This window comes from Salvelinus namaycush, unplaced genomic scaffold (assembly GCF_016432855.1).
Source record: "Salvelinus namaycush isolate Seneca unplaced genomic scaffold, SaNama_1.0 Scaffold334, whole genome shotgun sequence".
NCBI classification, from domain to species: domain Eukaryota; kingdom Metazoa; phylum Chordata; class Actinopteri; order Salmoniformes; family Salmonidae; genus Salvelinus; species Salvelinus namaycush.
The window spans coordinates 36,351-54,915 of record NW_024060275.1 but is presented as its reverse complement, the minus strand read 5'-3'; the positions used below and the strand labels follow the sequence as shown (position 1 = coordinate 54,915).

The 18,565-nt window shown below is 48.2% G+C and overlaps 1 protein-coding gene across 1 annotated transcript in view; it reads left to right on the top strand.

Annotated features, from left to right (window-relative positions):
* Positions 1–1,475: 1,475 nt before the first annotated feature.
* LOC120040191 (basic proline-rich protein-like) overlaps positions 1,476–18,565 on the top strand; it is a 23,579-nt gene continuing 6,489 nt past the window's right edge. Inside the window, exons 1-2 of the mRNA XM_038985437.1 lie at positions 1,476–1,651; positions 1,850–1,902. Of these exons, the coding sequence (XP_038841365.1) occupies positions 1,476–1,651; positions 1,850–1,902 (229 nt within the window). The remainder of the gene's footprint in view (positions 1,652–1,849; positions 1,903–18,565) is intronic.

Below are 18,565 nucleotides of genomic sequence, written 5' to 3'. Positions count from 1 at the left end.
AGGAAAAAACTAAACAAAACAACAAACAGACGACCGTGAAGCTATAAATACAAATAGTGCTGACACAAACACTACACATAGACAATTACCCACAAAACAGCTAAAGCCTATGGTTGCCTTAAATATGGCTCCCAATCAGAGACAACCATAACCAGCTGTCTCTAATTGAGACCCAATTCAGGCAACCATAGACTTTCCTAGACACCTACACTGAACACTAAACCATCTACTCTACTAAACCCCCTAAACCATACAACACCCTAGACCAGGGGTGTCAAACTCATTCCACGGAGGGCCTAGTGTCTGCAGGTTTTTGGTTTTTCCTTTCAATAAAGCCCTAGACAACCAGGTGTGGGGAGTTCCTAACTAATTAGTGATGTTAATTCATCAATCAAGTACAAGGGAGGAGCGAAAACCCGCAGACACTCGGCCCCCCGTGGAATGAGTTTGACACCTGTGCCCTAGACAATACAAAAACACAAACTTCCCCATGTCACACCCTGACCTAACTAAAATAATAATGAAAACAAAGATAACTAAGGCCAGGGTGTGACAATATCTCTGGACTTTGTCACTGGGCTCCCTCCTTCTCATGGCAACACTGTCATTCTAACGGTAGTCGGCCGGTTCTCCAAGGCCGACCATTTCATCCCTCTCCCCAAACTACCTTCTGCCAAGGAGACGGCCCAGCAGCATACCACCCTGCATACCACTGCTGGCTTGCTTCTGAAGCTAAGCAGGGTTGGTCCTGGTCAGTCCCTGGATGGGAGACCAGATGCTGCTGGAAGTGGTGTTGGAGGGCCAGTAGGAGGCACTCTTTCCTCTGGTCTAAACAAAGATCCCAATGCCCCAGGGCAGTGATTGGGGACACTGCTCTGTGTAGGGTGCCGTCTTTCGGATGGGACGTTAAACGGGTGTCCTGACTCTCTGAGGTCATTAAAGATCCCATGGCACTTGTCGTAAGAGTAGGGGTGTTAACCCCGGTGTCCTGGCTAAATTCCCAATCTGGCCCTCAATCATCACGGTCACCTAATAATCCCCAGTTTACAATTGGCTCATTCATCCCCCTCCTCTCCCCTGTAACTATTCCCCAGGTCGTTGCTGCAAATGAGAACGTGTTCTCAGTCAACTTACCTGGTAAAATAACGGATAAATAAATAAAAATAAATATGGTGCAGCATGCCTTCCGGATCCATGGACTCCCGGTAGACATGGTCTCCGATCGGGGTCCTCAGTTCTCGTCTCAGTTCTGGAAGGCATTGTGCACCCTTATTGGGTCATCGGCCAGCCTGTCATCCGGATTCCATCCCCAAACTAACGGTCAGTCGGAACGAGCCAACCAAGACATGGAGACCACCTTAAGGTGTCTGGTCTCAACTAACCCAACTACCTGGAGCCGTCAACTGGTCTGGGTTGAGTATGCCCGGAACACTCTTCCCAGTTCTGCCACGGGACTCTCCCCTTTCGAGTGCTCCATGGGGTATCAGCCTCCACTCTTCCCAGAACAAGAGCAGGAGTACCCTCGGCCCAGGTGTTTGTCCGCCGCTGTCGACGTACCTGGAGAAGAGTTATTCTCAAGACCATCTCCAGGTATCGTCGACAAGCGGACCGTCGCCGGACCCCAGCTCCCCGCTACCACATTGGGCAGAGGGTATGGCTTTCGACTCGGGATCTGCCCCTTCGGGTAGAGTCCCACAAGCTGTCTCCCTGGTTCCCATTGGTCCTTTTCCCATCTCCAGAGTCCTGAGTTCCACTGATGTCCGTCTTGTGTTACCCTGCACCCTCCATATTCACCCTACGTTCCATGTGTCTAGGATTAAGCCTGTGTCTCACTGTCCTTTGTCTTCAGTCTCCAGGCCTATCCCTCACCCCCGGGTTATTGGTGGCCAGCCAGCGTATACGGTGAGACGCCTCCTGAAGGTTCGACCACGGGGCAGGGGTTTCCAGTACCTGGTTGACTGCGAGGGTTATGGCCCGGAGGAGAGATGCTGGGTTCCAGCTAAAGACATCTTGAACTTGGCCCTCCTTGCCGATTTCCACCACCGACACCCAGGTCAGCCAGGTATGCGCCCAGGTAGGACGCCAAGTGGCGTCCCTAGAGGGGGGGGGGGTTCTGTCACTCCCTGATCTGTTTCACCTGTCCTTGTGATTGTCTCCACCACCTCCAGGTGTCGCTTATTTTCCCCAGTGTATTTATCCTTGTGTTTCATGTCTCTCTGTGCCAGTTCGTCTTGTATGTTTCCAAGTCAACCAGCGTTTTTCCCGTTCTCCTGCTTTTTGCATTCTCCTTTTTTCTAGTCCTCATGGTTTTGACCCTACCAGCCTGCCTGACCATTCTGCCTGCATTGCCCACGAGCCTGTCTGTCTGCCACTCTGTACCTCCTGGACTCTGATCTGGTTTTGACCTTTTTGCCTGTCCACGACCATTTTCTTGCCTACCCCTTTGGATTTCTAAACATTGTAAAACTCCAACCATCTGCCTCCTGTGTCTGCATTTGGGTTTCGACTTGTGACTTGATATTGAGTGTATGTAAACTTCTGACCCACTGGGAATGTGATGAAAGAAATAAAAGCTGAAATAAATCATTCTCTCTACTACTATTCTGACATTTCACATTCATAAAATAAAGTGGTGATCCTAACTGACCTAAGACAGGGACATTTTATTAGGATTAAATGTCAGGAATTGTGAAAATCTGAGTTTAAATGCATTTGACTAAGGTGTATGTAAACTTCCAACTTGAACTGTACATACACATATACACATGCATACACACACACATACATAAATACAACTAGGAGAGGAGGAGAGGAAAGTCATCTTTCTGGCTCTAGACAAGTTGAGTAGCTGGCTAGCAGAGGACTACTGTGTCTAGAGGGGGAAGAGCTGGCTAGAAGAAGACTACTGTGTCTAGAGGGGGAAGAGCTGGCTAGAAGAGGACTACTGTGTCTAGAGGGGGAAGAGCTGGCTAGAAGAGTACTACTGTGTCTAGAGGGGGAAGAGCTGGCTAGAAGAGGACTACTGTGTCTAGAGGGAGAAGAGCTGGCTAGAAGAAGACTACTGTGTCTAGAGGGGGAAGAGCTGGCTAGAAGAGGACTACTGTGTCTAGAGGGGGAAGAGCTGGCTAGAAGAGGACTACTGTGTCTAGAGGGGGAAGAGCTGGCTAGAAGAGGACTACTGTGTCTAGAGGGGGAAGAGGTAGAAGAGGAGGGTAGATGGGGAAGATGAGGGAAGATGGGGGAAGATAAGGGGAGATGGGGAAGAGGTAGAGGGGAGAGGGGGAAGAGGAGGGGAGAGGGGGAACAAGATGGGAGATGGGAAGAGGTAGAGGGGAGATGGGGAGATGGGGAAGAGGTAGAGGGGAGAAGGGGAAGAGGAGGGGAGATGGGGAAGAGGTAGAGGGGAGAGGGGGAAGAGGAGGGGAGAGTGGGAACAGGGAAGAGGTAGAGGGGAGATGGGGGAGAGGAGGGGAGATGGGGAAGAGGTAGAGGGGAGATGGGGAAGAGGAGGGGAGATGGGGAACAGGAGGGGAGATGGGGAAGAGGAGGGGAGATGGGGAACAGGGGGGAGATGGGGAAGAGGAGGGAGATGGGGAACAGGAGGGAGATGGGGAAGAGGAGGGGAGATGGGGAACAGGAGGGAGATGGGGGGAGAGGTGGGAGATGGGGAACAGGAGGGGAGATGGGGAACAGGAGGGAGATGGGGAACAGGAGGGGAGATGGGGAAGAGGAGGGGAGATGGGGAACAGGAGGGGAGATGGGGAACAGGAGGGAGATGGGGAACAGGAGGGAGATGGGGAACAGGAGGGGAGATGGGGAAGAGGAGGGGAGATGGGGGAGAGGTGGGAGATGGGGAACAGGAGGGGAGATGGGGAACAGGAGGGAGATGGGAAGAGGAGGGAGATGGGGAACAGGAGAGGAGGGAGATGGGGAACAGGAGGGAGATGGGGAAGAGGAGGGGAGAGGGGGAACAGGAGGGGAGATGGGGAAGAGGAGGGGAGATGGGGAACAGGAGGGAGATGGGGAAGAGGAGGGAGATGGGGGAGAGGTGGGAGATGGGGAACAGGAGGGGAGATGGGGAACAGGAGGGGAGATGGGGAACAGGAGGGGAGATGGGGGAGAGGTGGGAGAAGGGGAACAGGAGGGGAGATGGGGAACAGGAGGGAGATGGGGAAGAGGAGGGGAGATGGGGAAGAGGAGGGGAGATGGGGAACAGGAGGGAGATGGGGAACAGGAGGGAGATGGGGAAGAGGAGGGAGATGGGGAAGAGGAGGGAGATGGGGAACAGGAGGGGAGATGGGGAACAGGAGGGGAGATGGGGAAGAGGGGAGATGGGGAAGAGGAGGGAGATGGGGAACAGGAGGGGAGATGGGGAAGAGGAGGGGAGATGGGGAACAGGAGGGGAGATGGGGAACAGGAGGGAGATGGGGAAGAGGAGGGGAGATGGGGAACAGGAGGGAGATGGGGAACAGGAGGGAGATGGGGAACAGAAGGGAGATGGGGGGAGAGGTGGGAGATGGGGAACAGGAGCTGAGATGGGGAAGAGGAGGGAGATGGGGAACAGGAGGGAGATGGGGAACAGGAGGGAGATGGGGAACAGGAGGGAGATGGGGAAGAGGAGGGAGATGGGGAACAGGAGGGAGATGGGGAAGAGGAGGGAGATGGGGAAGAGGAGGGAGATGGGGAAGAGGAGGGAGATGGGGAACAGGAGGGAGATGGGGAAGAGGAGGGAGATGGGGAACAGGAGGGAGATGGGGAACAGGAGGGAGATGGGGAACAGGAGGGATATGGGGAACAGGAGGGAGATGGGGAAGAGGAGGGAGATGGGGAACAGAAGGGAGATGGGGAACAGGAGGGAGATGGGGAACAGGTGGGAGATGGGGAACAGGAGCTGAGATGGGGAAGAGGAGGGAGATGGGGAACAGGAGGGAGATGGGGAACAGGAGGGAGATGGGGAACAGGAGGGAGATGGGGAAGAGGAGGGAGATGGGGAACAGGAGGGAGATGGGGAAGAGGAGGGAGATGGGGAACAGGAGCTGAGATGGGGAACAGGAGGGGAGATGGGGAACAGGAGGGGAGATGGGGAACAGGAGCTGAGATGGGGAACAGGAGGGGAGATGGGGAACAGGAGCTGAGATGGGGAACAGGAGGGGAGATGGGGAAGAGGAGGGGAGATGGGGAAAAGGAGGGGAGATGGGGAAGAGGAGGGAGATGGGGAACAGGAGGGAGATGGGGAACAGGAGGGGAGATGGGGAACAGGAGGGGAGATGGGGAAGAGGAGGGAGATGGGGGGAGAGGTGGGAGATGGGGAAGAGGAGGGAGATGGGGAACAGGAGGGAGATGGGGAAGAGGAGGGAGATGGGGAACAGGAGGGAGATGGGGAAGAGGAGGGAGATGGGGAACAGGAGGGAGATGGGGAAGAGGAGGGAGATGGGGAACAGGAGGGGAGATGGGGAACAGGAGCTGAGATGGGGAACAGGAGGGATATGGGGAACAGGAGGGAGATGGGGAACAGGAGGGGAGATGGGGAAGAGGAGGGAGATGGGGAACAGGAGGGAGATGGGGGAGAGGTGGGAGATGGGGAAGAGGAGGGAGATGGGGAACAGGAGGGGAGATGGGGAACAGGAGGGGAGATGGGGAAGAGGAGGGGAGATGGCAGTGGGTTCACTGAGACAGTGGGTGGTGGATGAGTGTGCTGGACAGAAGCGATGACGGTGGTGCAGACGGAGGGAAGGAGAGGGGGAGGAGAGAAGGAAGACAGGGATGGTGGAGCGAGAGGACAGCTGTCTGGCTCTCTGCCCTCAGTGGCGTGGTGTCTGTACCTTGCAGAACGTTTCACACCACCTGCCCAGCCATCCGCCACACGATGACTAATCAATGCCACAGCCCTCTGTGCCATTAGTACTAGCAGATCTGGGACAACCCCTATAGCAGTCCCCGTTATGCATACTGTAGCTGTATATGCTGTATAGCCAAATCCTATGGTCTGTGGTATGCCAAACAGGCTATAAAGCACCAACTGATCTGGGATCAGGTCACCTGTCTTTGTAAACATCACAGAGTGGACACCCACCCGGCACAGGTGTAATTTCAAGGTTTTATTGTTTTTTAAACATTTGGATGCATTGTCAACTAATGTGAATTCAACGTGACATCAACAAAACAAATGACCATGACATTGGATTTAGGTTAAAAGTTGTGTGGAAAAAAACACTAAATATAGCTAATCCAATACGTTTTTCACGTTCATTCAACGGGATCACATTTAAAAACCATTTTGTTGGAAATGACGTGGAAACCACGTTGATTCAACCAGGGTTTTGCCCAGTGGGTAATTCAAATGATGCTTTAGTGGCATGAACGACAAGGTCCGTGTTGCCAAAGCAAAGTGATACATCAGCGATAGGAAAAGTAGCTGTATCAAGAAAACATTTCTACAAATAAATATCACAATGCAGAAATGTAGCAAAGGTCAAAGTTCAGAATCTAAATGTTCTCACACTGATCGGTTCAGTCATCCGCAGGTGTCGGTGTTATCAGAACCCTGTCAGAACCTTGTCAGAACCTTGTCAGAACCTTGTCAGAACCATGTCAGAACCCTGTCAGAACCCTGTCAGAACCCTGCCAGAGCCTTGTCAGAACCCTGTCAGAACCCTGTCAGAACCTTGTCAGAACCCTGTGGTGAAGACGACTCCTGGAACTGTGCAGGCCAATACCTGTTGTAACGGTGTGATTGTGTGAATTGGGGTTTGGAGACCAGATCAATACCGTAATAGAATGGTCTAGCAGCCGTGGTTTAGCTAAAGAGTCTGGCATGAAGGCAGTTAGTGATACTGTTGTCACTTTACAAACCTACAACATCCATCACTCTTTAAAACCCAGATTCTCCAGATTCTCTCTCAATTCAATTCAATTCAATTCAAGGGGCTTTATTGGCATGGGAAACATGTGTTAACATTGCCAACGCAAGTGAGGTAGATAATATACAAAAGTGAAATAAACAATAAAAACGAACAGTAAACATTAAACTCACAGAAGTTCCAATAGAATAAAGACATTTCAAATGTCATATTATGTATATATGGAGTGTTGTAATGATGTACAAATGGTTCAAGTCTCTATCTCTATCACCCCTCTCACACCCTCTCTCTATCCCCCCTCTCTCTCTCTATCTATCTCTCTCTCTCTCTCTCTCTCTCTCCCCCCAATCTCTCTATCTCTCTCTCTCTCTCTCTCTTTATCCCACCTCTCTATCTATCACCCCTCTCACACCCTCTCTCTCTATCCCCCCTCTCTCTATCTATCTATCTATCTATCTCTCTCTCTCTCTCTCTCTCTCTCTCTCTCTCTCTCTCCCCACCCTCTCTCTCTCTATCTCTCTCTATCCCCCCTCTCTATCTCTCTCTATCCCACCTCTCTCTCTATCCCCCTCTCTCTCTATCCCCCCTCTCTATCCCCCTCTCTCTCTCTATCCCCCCTCTCTCTCTCTCTCTACCCCACCTCTCTCTCTCTCTCTATCCCACCTCTCTCTCTATCTATCCCCATCTCTATCCCCCCTCTCTATCCCCCTCTCTCTCTCTATCCCCCCTCTCTCTCTCTATCCCCCCTCTCTCTCTCTATCCCCCCTCTCTCTCTCTCTCTCTACCCCACCTCTCTCTCTCTCTACCCCACCTCTCTCTATCACCCCTCTCACACCCTCTCTCTCTATCCTCCCCCCCTCTCTCTATCTCTCTCTCTCTCTCTATCCCACCTCTCTCTCTTTATCCCCATCTCTCTCTCTATCCCACCTCTCTATCTCGCTCTATCCCCCCTCTCCCACTATCCCCCTCTCTCTCTATCCCCCTCTCTCTCTACCTCTGTCCCTCCTCTCTCTATTGCTATCCCCTCTCTCTCTCTCCATCACTATCCCCCCTCTCCCACCCTCTCTCTCCCACTCTATCTCTATCCCCCTCTCTCTATCCTCCATCTCTCTCTCTCTATCCCCCCTCTCCCACCCTCCAACGCTTCCACCAGCTTTGAGCTAATCCTATGAGTCCTAAATCATAACTCTAATCCTATGAGACCTAAATCATAACTCTAATCCTATGAGACCTAAATCATAACTCTAATCCTATGAGACCTAAATCATAACTCTTATCCTATGAGTTCTAACTCATAACTCTTATCCTATGAGACCTAACTCATAACTCTAATCCTATGAGACCTAAATCATAACTCTAATCCTATGAGACCTAAATCATAACTCTTATCCTATGAGTCCTAAATCATAACTCTTATCCTATGAGACCTAAATCATAACTCTTATCCTATGAGTTCTAACTCATAACTCTTATCCTATGAGACCTAACTCATAACTCTAATCCTATGAGACCTAAATCATAACTCTTATCCTATGAGACCTAAATCATAACTCTTATCCTATGAGACCTAAATCATAACTCTTATCCTATGAGACCTAACTCATAACTCTAATCCTATGAGACCTAACTCATAACTCTAATCCTATGAGACCTAAATCATAACTCTTATCCTATGAGTCCTAAATCATAACTCTAATCCTATGAGACCTAAATCATAACTCTTATCCTATGAGACCTAAATCATAACTCTAATCCTATGAGTTCTAACTCATAACTCTAATCCTATGAGTTCTAACTCATAACTCTTATCCTATGAGACCTAACTCATAACTCTAATCCTGAGTCCTAAATCATAACTCTAATCCTATGAGTGACTATGTTAACACAATCTCATTCCTCCCCTCTATCACTCTCTCCTTTTTTTCTCTCTCTCTCGCTCTCGATCCTTCCATTTATCTTCCCCTCTCTCTCTCCTCTTTCTTTCTCTCTCCCCCTATCTCCCTCCCTCTATCTCTCTATCTCTCATTCCTATTGGTCACAGAAGGATAGCATGCCACTGGGCTCCTCTGTGATGGTCCTTTGAAGTCCACATCATCTTAGAGACAGAAATTTGACTGTTCTGTTGTTCAGGCGGATCAGACCTCTTAGAGACAGAAATACGACTGTTCTGTTGTTCAGGGGGGTCAGACATCTTAGAGACAGAAATACGACTGTTCTGTTGTTCAGGGGGGTCAGACATCTTGCATGTGACAGTTGATTTGTTGTTTTGCTTCAAAGCAGACCTCGCCAGTACAGCTGAGAACAGTCACAGTGATTTATGGACGAAGATAAAGGGGGAATTTCACACAGTCAGTTTAGCACTGTTCTTCTGCTTTAACAGAGGTTGTTGTCAGTTGAATCACAGTCGCATGATGAGTAACCTCACCTGAGACCTGAAGATTTGGGTTAGCTCTCTGAGCTAAGGCCTTTAGTTCAGAGAGCTAACACAGTCAGAGAGGTAACACAGTAACCTGGGTTTAAATCCATTCACACAATCGTCGCTTTAACGCAAGGAGAAATACAGCACGGTCGTTGTATAATTCCCTGTCCTTGTCAGATTTCATTATAAAAAACATCAGCGTGATAAAATGTGTGAATAAATGTGTTGTACGTTCTGTAAAATCAGGGTTGTGTCACAAAATAAGATTCATGAAAATGTGAGCAGCAGGAGAGCGATATATATATATATATTGTCACGCCCTGACCGTAGAGAGCTTTTTATGTCTCTTTTTGGTTTGGTCAGGGTGTGATTTGGGTGGGAATTCTATGCCCTTTATTTCTATGATTTGGTTTTCTATGTTTGGCCGGGTGTGGTTCTCAATCAGGGACAGCTGTCTATCGTTGTCTCTGATTGGGAATCATACTTAGGCAGCCCTTTTTCCCACCTGTGATTGTGGGTAGTTATCTTTGTTAGTGGCACTATAGCCCTCGGAAGCTTCAAGGTTGTTTATTTTGTTTCTTTTTTTGTTGGTGACATTTTAAAATAAAATAAAATGTACGCTCTCCACGCTGCACTTTGGTCCACTTCTTTCGACGGCCGTGACATATATACACATCACACAGCAGAATGAAAGCAACAGTGTCTCCTTACAGATTAGCGTACAGTACCAGTCAAAAGTTTGGACACCAACTCATTCAATGGTTTTTGTAAATGTTTTACTATTTTCTACATTGTAGAATAATAGTGAAGACATCAAAACCATGAAAAAAGCACATATGGAATCATGTAGTAACCAAAAAAGTGTTAAACAAATCCAAATATATTTTATATTTGAAATTCTTCAAAGTAGCTATCCTTTGCCTTGATGACAGCTTTGCACACTCTTGGCATTCTCTCAACCATCTTCATGAGGAATGCTTTTCCAACAGCCTTGAATGAGTTCCCACATATGCGGAGCACTTGTTGGCTGATTTTCATTCACTTTGCGGTCCAACTCAAATTGGGTTGAGGTCAGGTTATTGTGGAGGCCAGGTCATCTGATGCAGCACTCCATCACTCTCCTTCTTGGTCAAATAGCCCTTACACAGCCTGGAGGTGTGTTTTTGGTCATTGTCCTGTTGAAAAACAATTGATAGTCCAACTAAGCACAAACCAGATGGGATGGCGTATCCCTACAGAATGCTGTGGTAACTATGCTGGTTACGTGTAACTTGAATTATAAATAAATCACTGACAGTGTCATCAGCAAAGCACACCCACACCATCACACCACCTCCTCCATGCTTCATGGTGGCAACCACACATGCGGAGATCATCCGTTCACCTACTCTGCGTCTCACAAAGACACGCCGGTTTGAACCAAACATTTCAAATTTGGACTCATCAGAACAAAGGTAATATTTCCACTGGCCTAATGTCCATTGCTCGTGTTTCTTGGCCCAAGCAAGTCTCTTCTTATTATTGGTGTACCTTTAGTAGTGGTTTCTTTGCAGTAATTCAACCATGAAGGCCTGATTCACGCAGTCTCCTCTGAACAGTTGATGTTTAGATGTGTCTGTTACTTGAACTCTGTGAAGTATTTATTTGGGCTGCAATCTGAGGTGCAGTTAACTCTAATAAACTTATCCTCTGCAGCAGAGGTAACTCTGGGTCTTCCTTTCCTGTGGCGGTCCTCATGAGAGCCAGTTTCATCATAGCCCTTGATGGTTTATTGCGACTGCACTTGAAGAACCTTTCAAAGTTCTTGAAATGTTCCGTATTGACTGACCTTCATGTCTTAAAGTAATGATGAACTGTCTTTTCTCTTTGCTTATTTGAGCTGTTCTTACCATAATATGGACATAATATGGTCTTTTACCAAATAGGGCTATTTTCTGTATACCACCCCTACCTTGTCACAACACAACTGATTGGCTCAAAGGCATTAAGAAGGAAAGAAATTAAACAAATTAACTCTTAACAAGGCATAATTGAAATGCATTCCAGGTGACTACCTCATGAAGCTGGTTGAGAGAATGCCAAGAGTGTGGAAAGCTGTCATCAAATCAAAGGGTTGCTGCTTTGAAGAATCTCAAATATAAAACATATTTCGATTTGTTTAACACTTTTTTGGTTACTACATGATTCCATATGTGTTATTTCATAGTTTTATGTCTTCACTATTATTCTACAATGTAGACCACAGTAAACAAATAAAGAAAAACCCTCGAATGAGTAGGTGTGGCCAAACGTTTGACTGGTAGTGTAAATCCCACCCAGATGATAGCGGAGTTGTAAAATCAGAGAGTATATTTGATATTAGTAGTACAGATTTAACATAAGATTACTGTTCTACAAATTCCATGGCGATTCACATATTCAACACTGTGGGTGAGATGGTTTTAGCGGTCAAACGCTGTGGGTGAGATCGTTTTAACGGTAAACACTGTGGGTGAGATCGTTTTAACGGTAAAACACTGTGGGTGAGATCGTTTTAACGGTAAAACACTGTGGGTGAGATCGTTTTAGCGGTAAACACTGTGGGTGAGATCGTTTTAACGGTAAAACACTGTGGGTGAGATCGTTTTAACGGTAAACACTGTGGGTGAGATCGTTTTAACGGTAAACACTGTGGGTGAGATCGTTTTAACGGTAAACACTGTGGGTGAGATCGTTTTAACGGTCAAACACTGAGTGAGATGGTTTTAGTGGTAAACATTACTTTTTCTACTCTACTTTCTCCTTTCTCTCTCCCCCAGTATCATCCAACTATCTAACCCTGTCATTTAGTTGTGTGATTCACTAGGTTAGAATGTCCCAAGTTCATTTTTACACATTACTATTTGGGACAAGAGCCCACGCACGCACGCACACACACATTTCTGTACTGTAAATTCTGCTGTAAACTCTCTCTGAAGTTCAGTTCTCTAAGCTAACGTACTGTAAATTCTGCTGTAAACTCTCTCTGAAGTTCAGTTCTCTAACCTAACGTACTGTAAATTCTGCTGTAAACTCTCTCTGAAGTTCAGTTCTCTAACCTAACGTACTGTAAATTCTGCTGTAAACTCTCTCTGAAGTTCAGTTCTCTAACCTAACGTACTGTAAATTCTGCTGTAAACTCTCTCTGAAGTTCAGTTCTCTAAGCTAACGTACTGTAAATTCTGCTGTAAACTCTCTCTGAAGTTCAGTTCTCTAAGCTAACGTACTGTAAATTCTGCTGTAAACTCTCTCTGAAGTTCAGTTCTCTAACCTAACGTACTGTAAATTCTGCTGTAAACTCTCTCTGAAGTTCAGTTCTCTAAGCTAACGTACTGTAAATTCTGCCGTAAACTCTCTCTGAAGTTCAGTTCTCTAAGCTAATGTACTGTAAATTCTGCTGTAAACTCTCTCTGAAGTTCAGTTCTCTAACCTAACGTACTGTAAATTCTGCTGTAAACTCTCTCTGAAGTTCCGTACTCTAACCTAACATTCTGCTGTAAACTGGATCTGGCTGGCTGGCCCTTGTTGCCCTTTACGGTCCTCAGTGCTGCTGTTGTGAAGCTTGTAGTACTCTTGGGCTGTTATTTGTACTGTTTTTCAATGTTTTACATTTCTTTCCTGTTTTGTTTCTAGGTCAAGGGTTCTCCCTGTGGGGGCCTGCCAGTTGTATCCACGATCTCACATAATCCAGAGAAATAAATGTAAACAGAAATAAATGTAAACAGATTCTCATTTTACAATGACGGCCTACCCCGGCCAAACCCTCCAGTAACCCGGACAACGCTGGGCCAATTGTGCACCACCCTATGGGACTCCTGATCCGGGATCGAACCAGGGTCTTTAGTGATGCCTCAAGCACTGAGATGCCTTAGACCGCTGCGCCACTCAGGAGCAAATGAAATGAAGCTAGTCACCACAGAAATCCTCCTCCCTGCCCAGTTCCGCTTGGCCAAGTCCTGTATGAACAAAGACAACCCGCCCGGTCAGAGAGACACAGTGAGCATGTCTGAGTGTTTCTGTATGCCTCTGTGTGCTCTGGGAGGAGGTATTTTGACAGGAATCTGGTTGCCTGTCATGTACCAGACAGTGTCTCGTCCAATAAGAGATGTATGAACTCCCCTCTCTGTCTCTCCCTCCCTCTCTCCCTCTGTCTCTCTCTCCCGCCATCTGTCTCTCTCTCTCTCTCTCTCTCTCTCTCTCTCTCTCTCTCTCCCTCTCTCTCCCTCTCTCTCCCTCTCTCTCCCTCCCTCCCTCTCTCCCTCCCTCCCTCCCTCCCTCCCTCCCTTCCTTCCTTCCTTCCTTCCACTCTCGTACCCTTTTTTCAAGTCTTTCTCAACAGACATCAGTGTACACTATGTGTCTACCTGGCCCCTACCAGTACTGCAGATCAGACCATTATAGCCACAGTCTGTAATGTTTAAAGTGATTTCAATTCATGCAATGTAGCCCTTCACCAGTGTCCCTTCAGCAGAGTGTCCCTTCAGCAGAGTGTCCCTTCAGCAGAGTGTCCCTTCAGCAGAGTGTCCCTTCAGCAGTGTCCCTTCAGCAGAGTGTCCCTTCAGCAGAGTGTCCCTTCAGCAGAGTGTCCCTTCAGCAGAGTGTCCCTTCAGCAGAGTGTCCCTTCAGCAGTGTCCCTTCAGCAGAGTGTCCCTTCAGCAGAGTGTCCCTTCAGCAGAGTGTTGCTTTCAGAAGGGTGGGGGTCCTAACCGTGCAGATTGAGTGACTGGGACTACGTGTTCCTCTACAGTGAAACCTGGGAACGTCCTGAGCTCTGACACGTCTGGCCCTGGAGCTATAAACAGGACCACGTCAACACACACACACACACACACACACACACACACACACACACACACACACACACACACACACACACACACGCACACACACGCACACACACGCACACACACGCACACACATACACACACACCCCAGGAGTAAAATGAACTGCATTAAAGACTGATAAAGGAACCAGGGGATCCAGACATGTACTCTTCCATAGCAATCAGCAGAGGATTTTACACACCTACCTAAAAACCTAGTAAATATTGCCTAGTAAATACTGCCTAGTAAATACTGCCTAGTAAATTCACCCAACTCTCAAATCTCTCCTAAAGTGTGATAACATCACTCCAGTCTTTCTTTACAGTGGATAGTCCAAGCATTCTGTCTACAGTTACAGCCCTACCAGCTACTGTCTACAGTTACAGCCCTACCAGCTACTATCTACAGTTACAGCCCTACCAGCTACTGTCTACAGTTACAGCCCTACCAGCTACTATCTACAGTTACAGCCCTACCAGCTACTATCTACAGTTACAGCCCTACCAGCTACTGTCTACAGTTACAGCCCTACCAGCTACTATCTACAGTTACAGCCCAACCAGCTACTGTCTACAGTTACGGCCCTACCAGCTACTGTCTACAGTTACAGCCCTACCAGCTACTATCTACAGTTACAGCCCTACCAGCTACTGTCTACAGTTACAGCCCTACCAGCTACTATCTACAGTTACAGCCCTACCAGCTACTGTCTACAGTATGTACAGCCCTACCAGCTACTGTCTACAGTTACAGCCCTACCAGCTACTGTCTACAGTATGTACAGCCCTACCAGATACTGTCTACAGTTACAGCCCTACCAGCTACTGTCTACAGTTACAGCCCTACCAGCTACTATCTACAGTTACAGCCCAACCAGCTACTGTCTACAGTTACGGCCCTACCAGCTACTGTCTACAGTTACGGCCCTACCAGCCCTACCAGCTACTGTCTACAGTTACAGCCCTACCAGCTACTGTCTACAGTATGTACAGCCCTACCAGCTACTGTCTACAGTATGTACAGCCCTACCAGCTACTGTCTACAGTTACAGCCCTACCAGCTACTGTCTACAGTTACAGCCCTACCAGCTACTGTCTACAGTTACAGCCCTACCAGCTACTGTCTACAGTTACAAGCCCTACCAGCTACTGTCTACAGTTACAGCCCTACCAGCTACTGTCTACAGTATGTACAGCCCTACCAGCTACTGTCTACAGTTACAGCCCTACCAGCTACTGTCTACAGTATGTACAGCCCTACCAGCTACTGTCTACAGTTACAGCCCTACCAGCTACTGTCTACAGTTACAGCCCAACCAGCTACTGTCTACAGTTACAGCCCTACCAGCTACTATCTACAGTTACAGCCCTACCAGCTACTGTCTACAGTTACAGCCCAACCAGCTATTGTCTACAGTATGTACAGCCCTACCAGCTACTGTCTACAGTTACAGCCCTACCAGCTACTGTCTACAGTTACAGCCCTACCAGCTACTATCTACAGTTACAGCCCTACCAGCTACTGTCTACAGTTACAGCCCAACCAGCTATTGTCTACAGTATGTACAGCCCTACCAGCTACTGTCTACAGTTACAGCCCCACCAGCTACTGTCTACAGTTACAGCCCTACCAGCTACTGTCTACAGTATGTACAGCCCTACCAGCTACTGTCTACAGTTACAGCCCTACCAGCTACTGTCTACAGTTACAGCCTACCAGCTACTGTCTACAGTTACAGCCCTACCAGCTACTGTCTACAGTTACAGCCCTACAGCTACTGTCTACAGTTACAGCCCTACCAGCTACTGTCTACAGTTACAGCCCTACCAGCTACTGTCTACAGTATGTACAGCCCTACCAGCTACTGTCTACAGTTACAGCCCTACCAGCTACTGTCTACAGTTACAGCCCTACCAGCTACTGTCTACAGTTACAGCCCTACCAGCTACTGTCTACAGTATGTACAGCCCTACCAGCTACTGTCTACAGTTACAGCCCTACCAGCTACTGTCTACAGTTACAGCCCTACCAGCCCTACCAGCTACTGTCTACAGTTACAGCCCTACCAGCCCTACCAGCTACTGTCTACAGTATGTACAGCCCTACCAGCTACTGTCTACAGTTACAGCCCTACCAGCTACTGTCTACAGTTACAAGCCCTACCAGCTACTGTCTACAGTTACAGCCCTACCAGCTACTGTCTACAGTATGTACAGCCCTACCAGCTACTGTCTACAGTTACAGCCCTACCAGCTACTGTCTACGTTACAGCCCTACCAGCTACTGTCACGTTACAGCCCTACCAGCTACTGTCTACAGTATGTACAGCCCTACCAGCTACTGTCTACAGTTACAGCCCTACCAGCTACTGTCTACAGTTACAGCCCTACCAGCTACTGTCTACAGTTACAGCCCTACCAGCTACTGTCTACAGTTACAGCCCTACCAGCTACTGTCTACAGTATGTACAGCCCTACCAGCTACTGTCTACAGTTACAGCCCTACCAGCTACTGTCTACAGTTACAGCCCTACAGCTACTGTGTCTACAGTTACAGCCCTACCAGCTACTGTCTACAGTATGTACAAGCCCTACCAGCTACTGCTACAGTATGTACAGCCCTACAGCTACTGTCTACAGTTACAGCCCTACCAGCTACTGTCTACAGTTACAGCCCTACCAGCTACTGTCTACAGTTACAGCCCAACCAGCTACTGTCTACAGTTACAGCCCTACCAGCTACTGTCTACAGTATGTACAAGCCCTACAGCTACTGTCTCAGTTACAGCCTACCAGCTACTGTCTACAGTTACAGCCCTACCAGCTACTGTCTACAGTTACAGCCCTACCAGCTACTGTCTACAGTTACAGCCCTACCAGCTACTGTCTACAGTATGTACAGCCCTACCAGCTACTGTCTACAGTTACAGCCCTACCAGCTACTGTCTACAGTATGTACAGCCCTACCAGCTACTGTCTACAGTATGTACAGCCCTACCAGCTACTGTCTACAGTATGTACAGCCTTACCAGCTACTGTCTACAGTTACAGCCCTACCAGCTACTGTCTACAGTTACAGCCCTACCAGCTACTGTCTACAGTATGTACAGCCCTACCAGCTACTGTCTACAATATGTACAGCCCTACCAGCTACTGTCTACAGTATGTACAGCCTTACCAGCTACTGTCTACAGTTACAGCCCTACCAGCTACTGTCTACAGTAACAGCCTACCAGCTACTGTCTACAGTATGTACAGCCCTACCAGCTACTGCTACTAAGTTACAGCCCTACCAGCTACTGTCTACAGTTACAGCCCTACCAGCTACTGTCTACAGTATGTACAGCCCTACCAGCTACTGTCTACAGTTACAGCCCTACCAGCTACTGTCTACAGTATGTACAGCCCTACCAGCTACTGTCTACAGTTACAGCCCTACCAGCTACTGTCTACAGTATGTACAGCCTTACCAGCTAATGTCTACAGTTACAGCCCTACCAGCTACTGTCTACAGTATGTACAGCCCTACCAGCTACTGTCTACAGTATGTACAGCCCTACCAGATACTGTCTACAGTTACAGCCCTACCAACTACTGTCTACAGTATGTACAGCCCTACCAGCTACTGTCTACAGTTACAGCCCTACCAGCTACTGTCTACAGTATGTACAGCCCTACCAGCTACTGTCTACAGTATGTACAGCCCTACCAGCTACTGTCTACAGTTACAGCCCTACCAGCTACTGTCTACAGTGTGTACAGCCCTACCAGCTACTGTCTACAGTATGTACAGCCCTACCAGCTACTGTCTACAGTTACAGCCCTACCAGCTACTGTCTACAGTTACAGCCCTACCAGCTACTGTCTACAGTTACAGCCCTACAAGCTACTGTCTACAGTATGTAAGCCCTACCAGCTACTGTCTACGTTACAGCCCTACCAGCTACGTCTACAGTATGTACAGCCCTACCAGCTACTGTCTACAGTATGTACAGCCCTACCAGCTACTGTCTACAGTATGTACAGCCCTACCAGCTACTGTCTACAGTTACAGCCCTACCAGCTACTGTCTACAGTATGTACAGCCCTACCAGCTAATGTCTACAGTATGTACAGCCCTACCAGCTACTGTCTACAGTATGTACAGCCCTACCAGCTACTGTCTACAGTTACAGCCCTACCAGCTACTGTCTACAGTTACAGCCCTACCAGCTACTGTCTACAGTATGTACAGCCCTACCAGCTACTGTCTACAGTTACAGCCCTACCAGCTACTGTCTACAGTATGTACAGCCCTACCAGCTACTGTCTACAGTATGTACAGCCCTACCAGCTACTGTCTACAGTATGTACAGCCCTACCAGCTACTGTCTACAGTTACAGCCCTACCAGCTACTGTCTACAGTGTGTACAGCCTTACCAGCTACTGTCTACAGTATGTACAG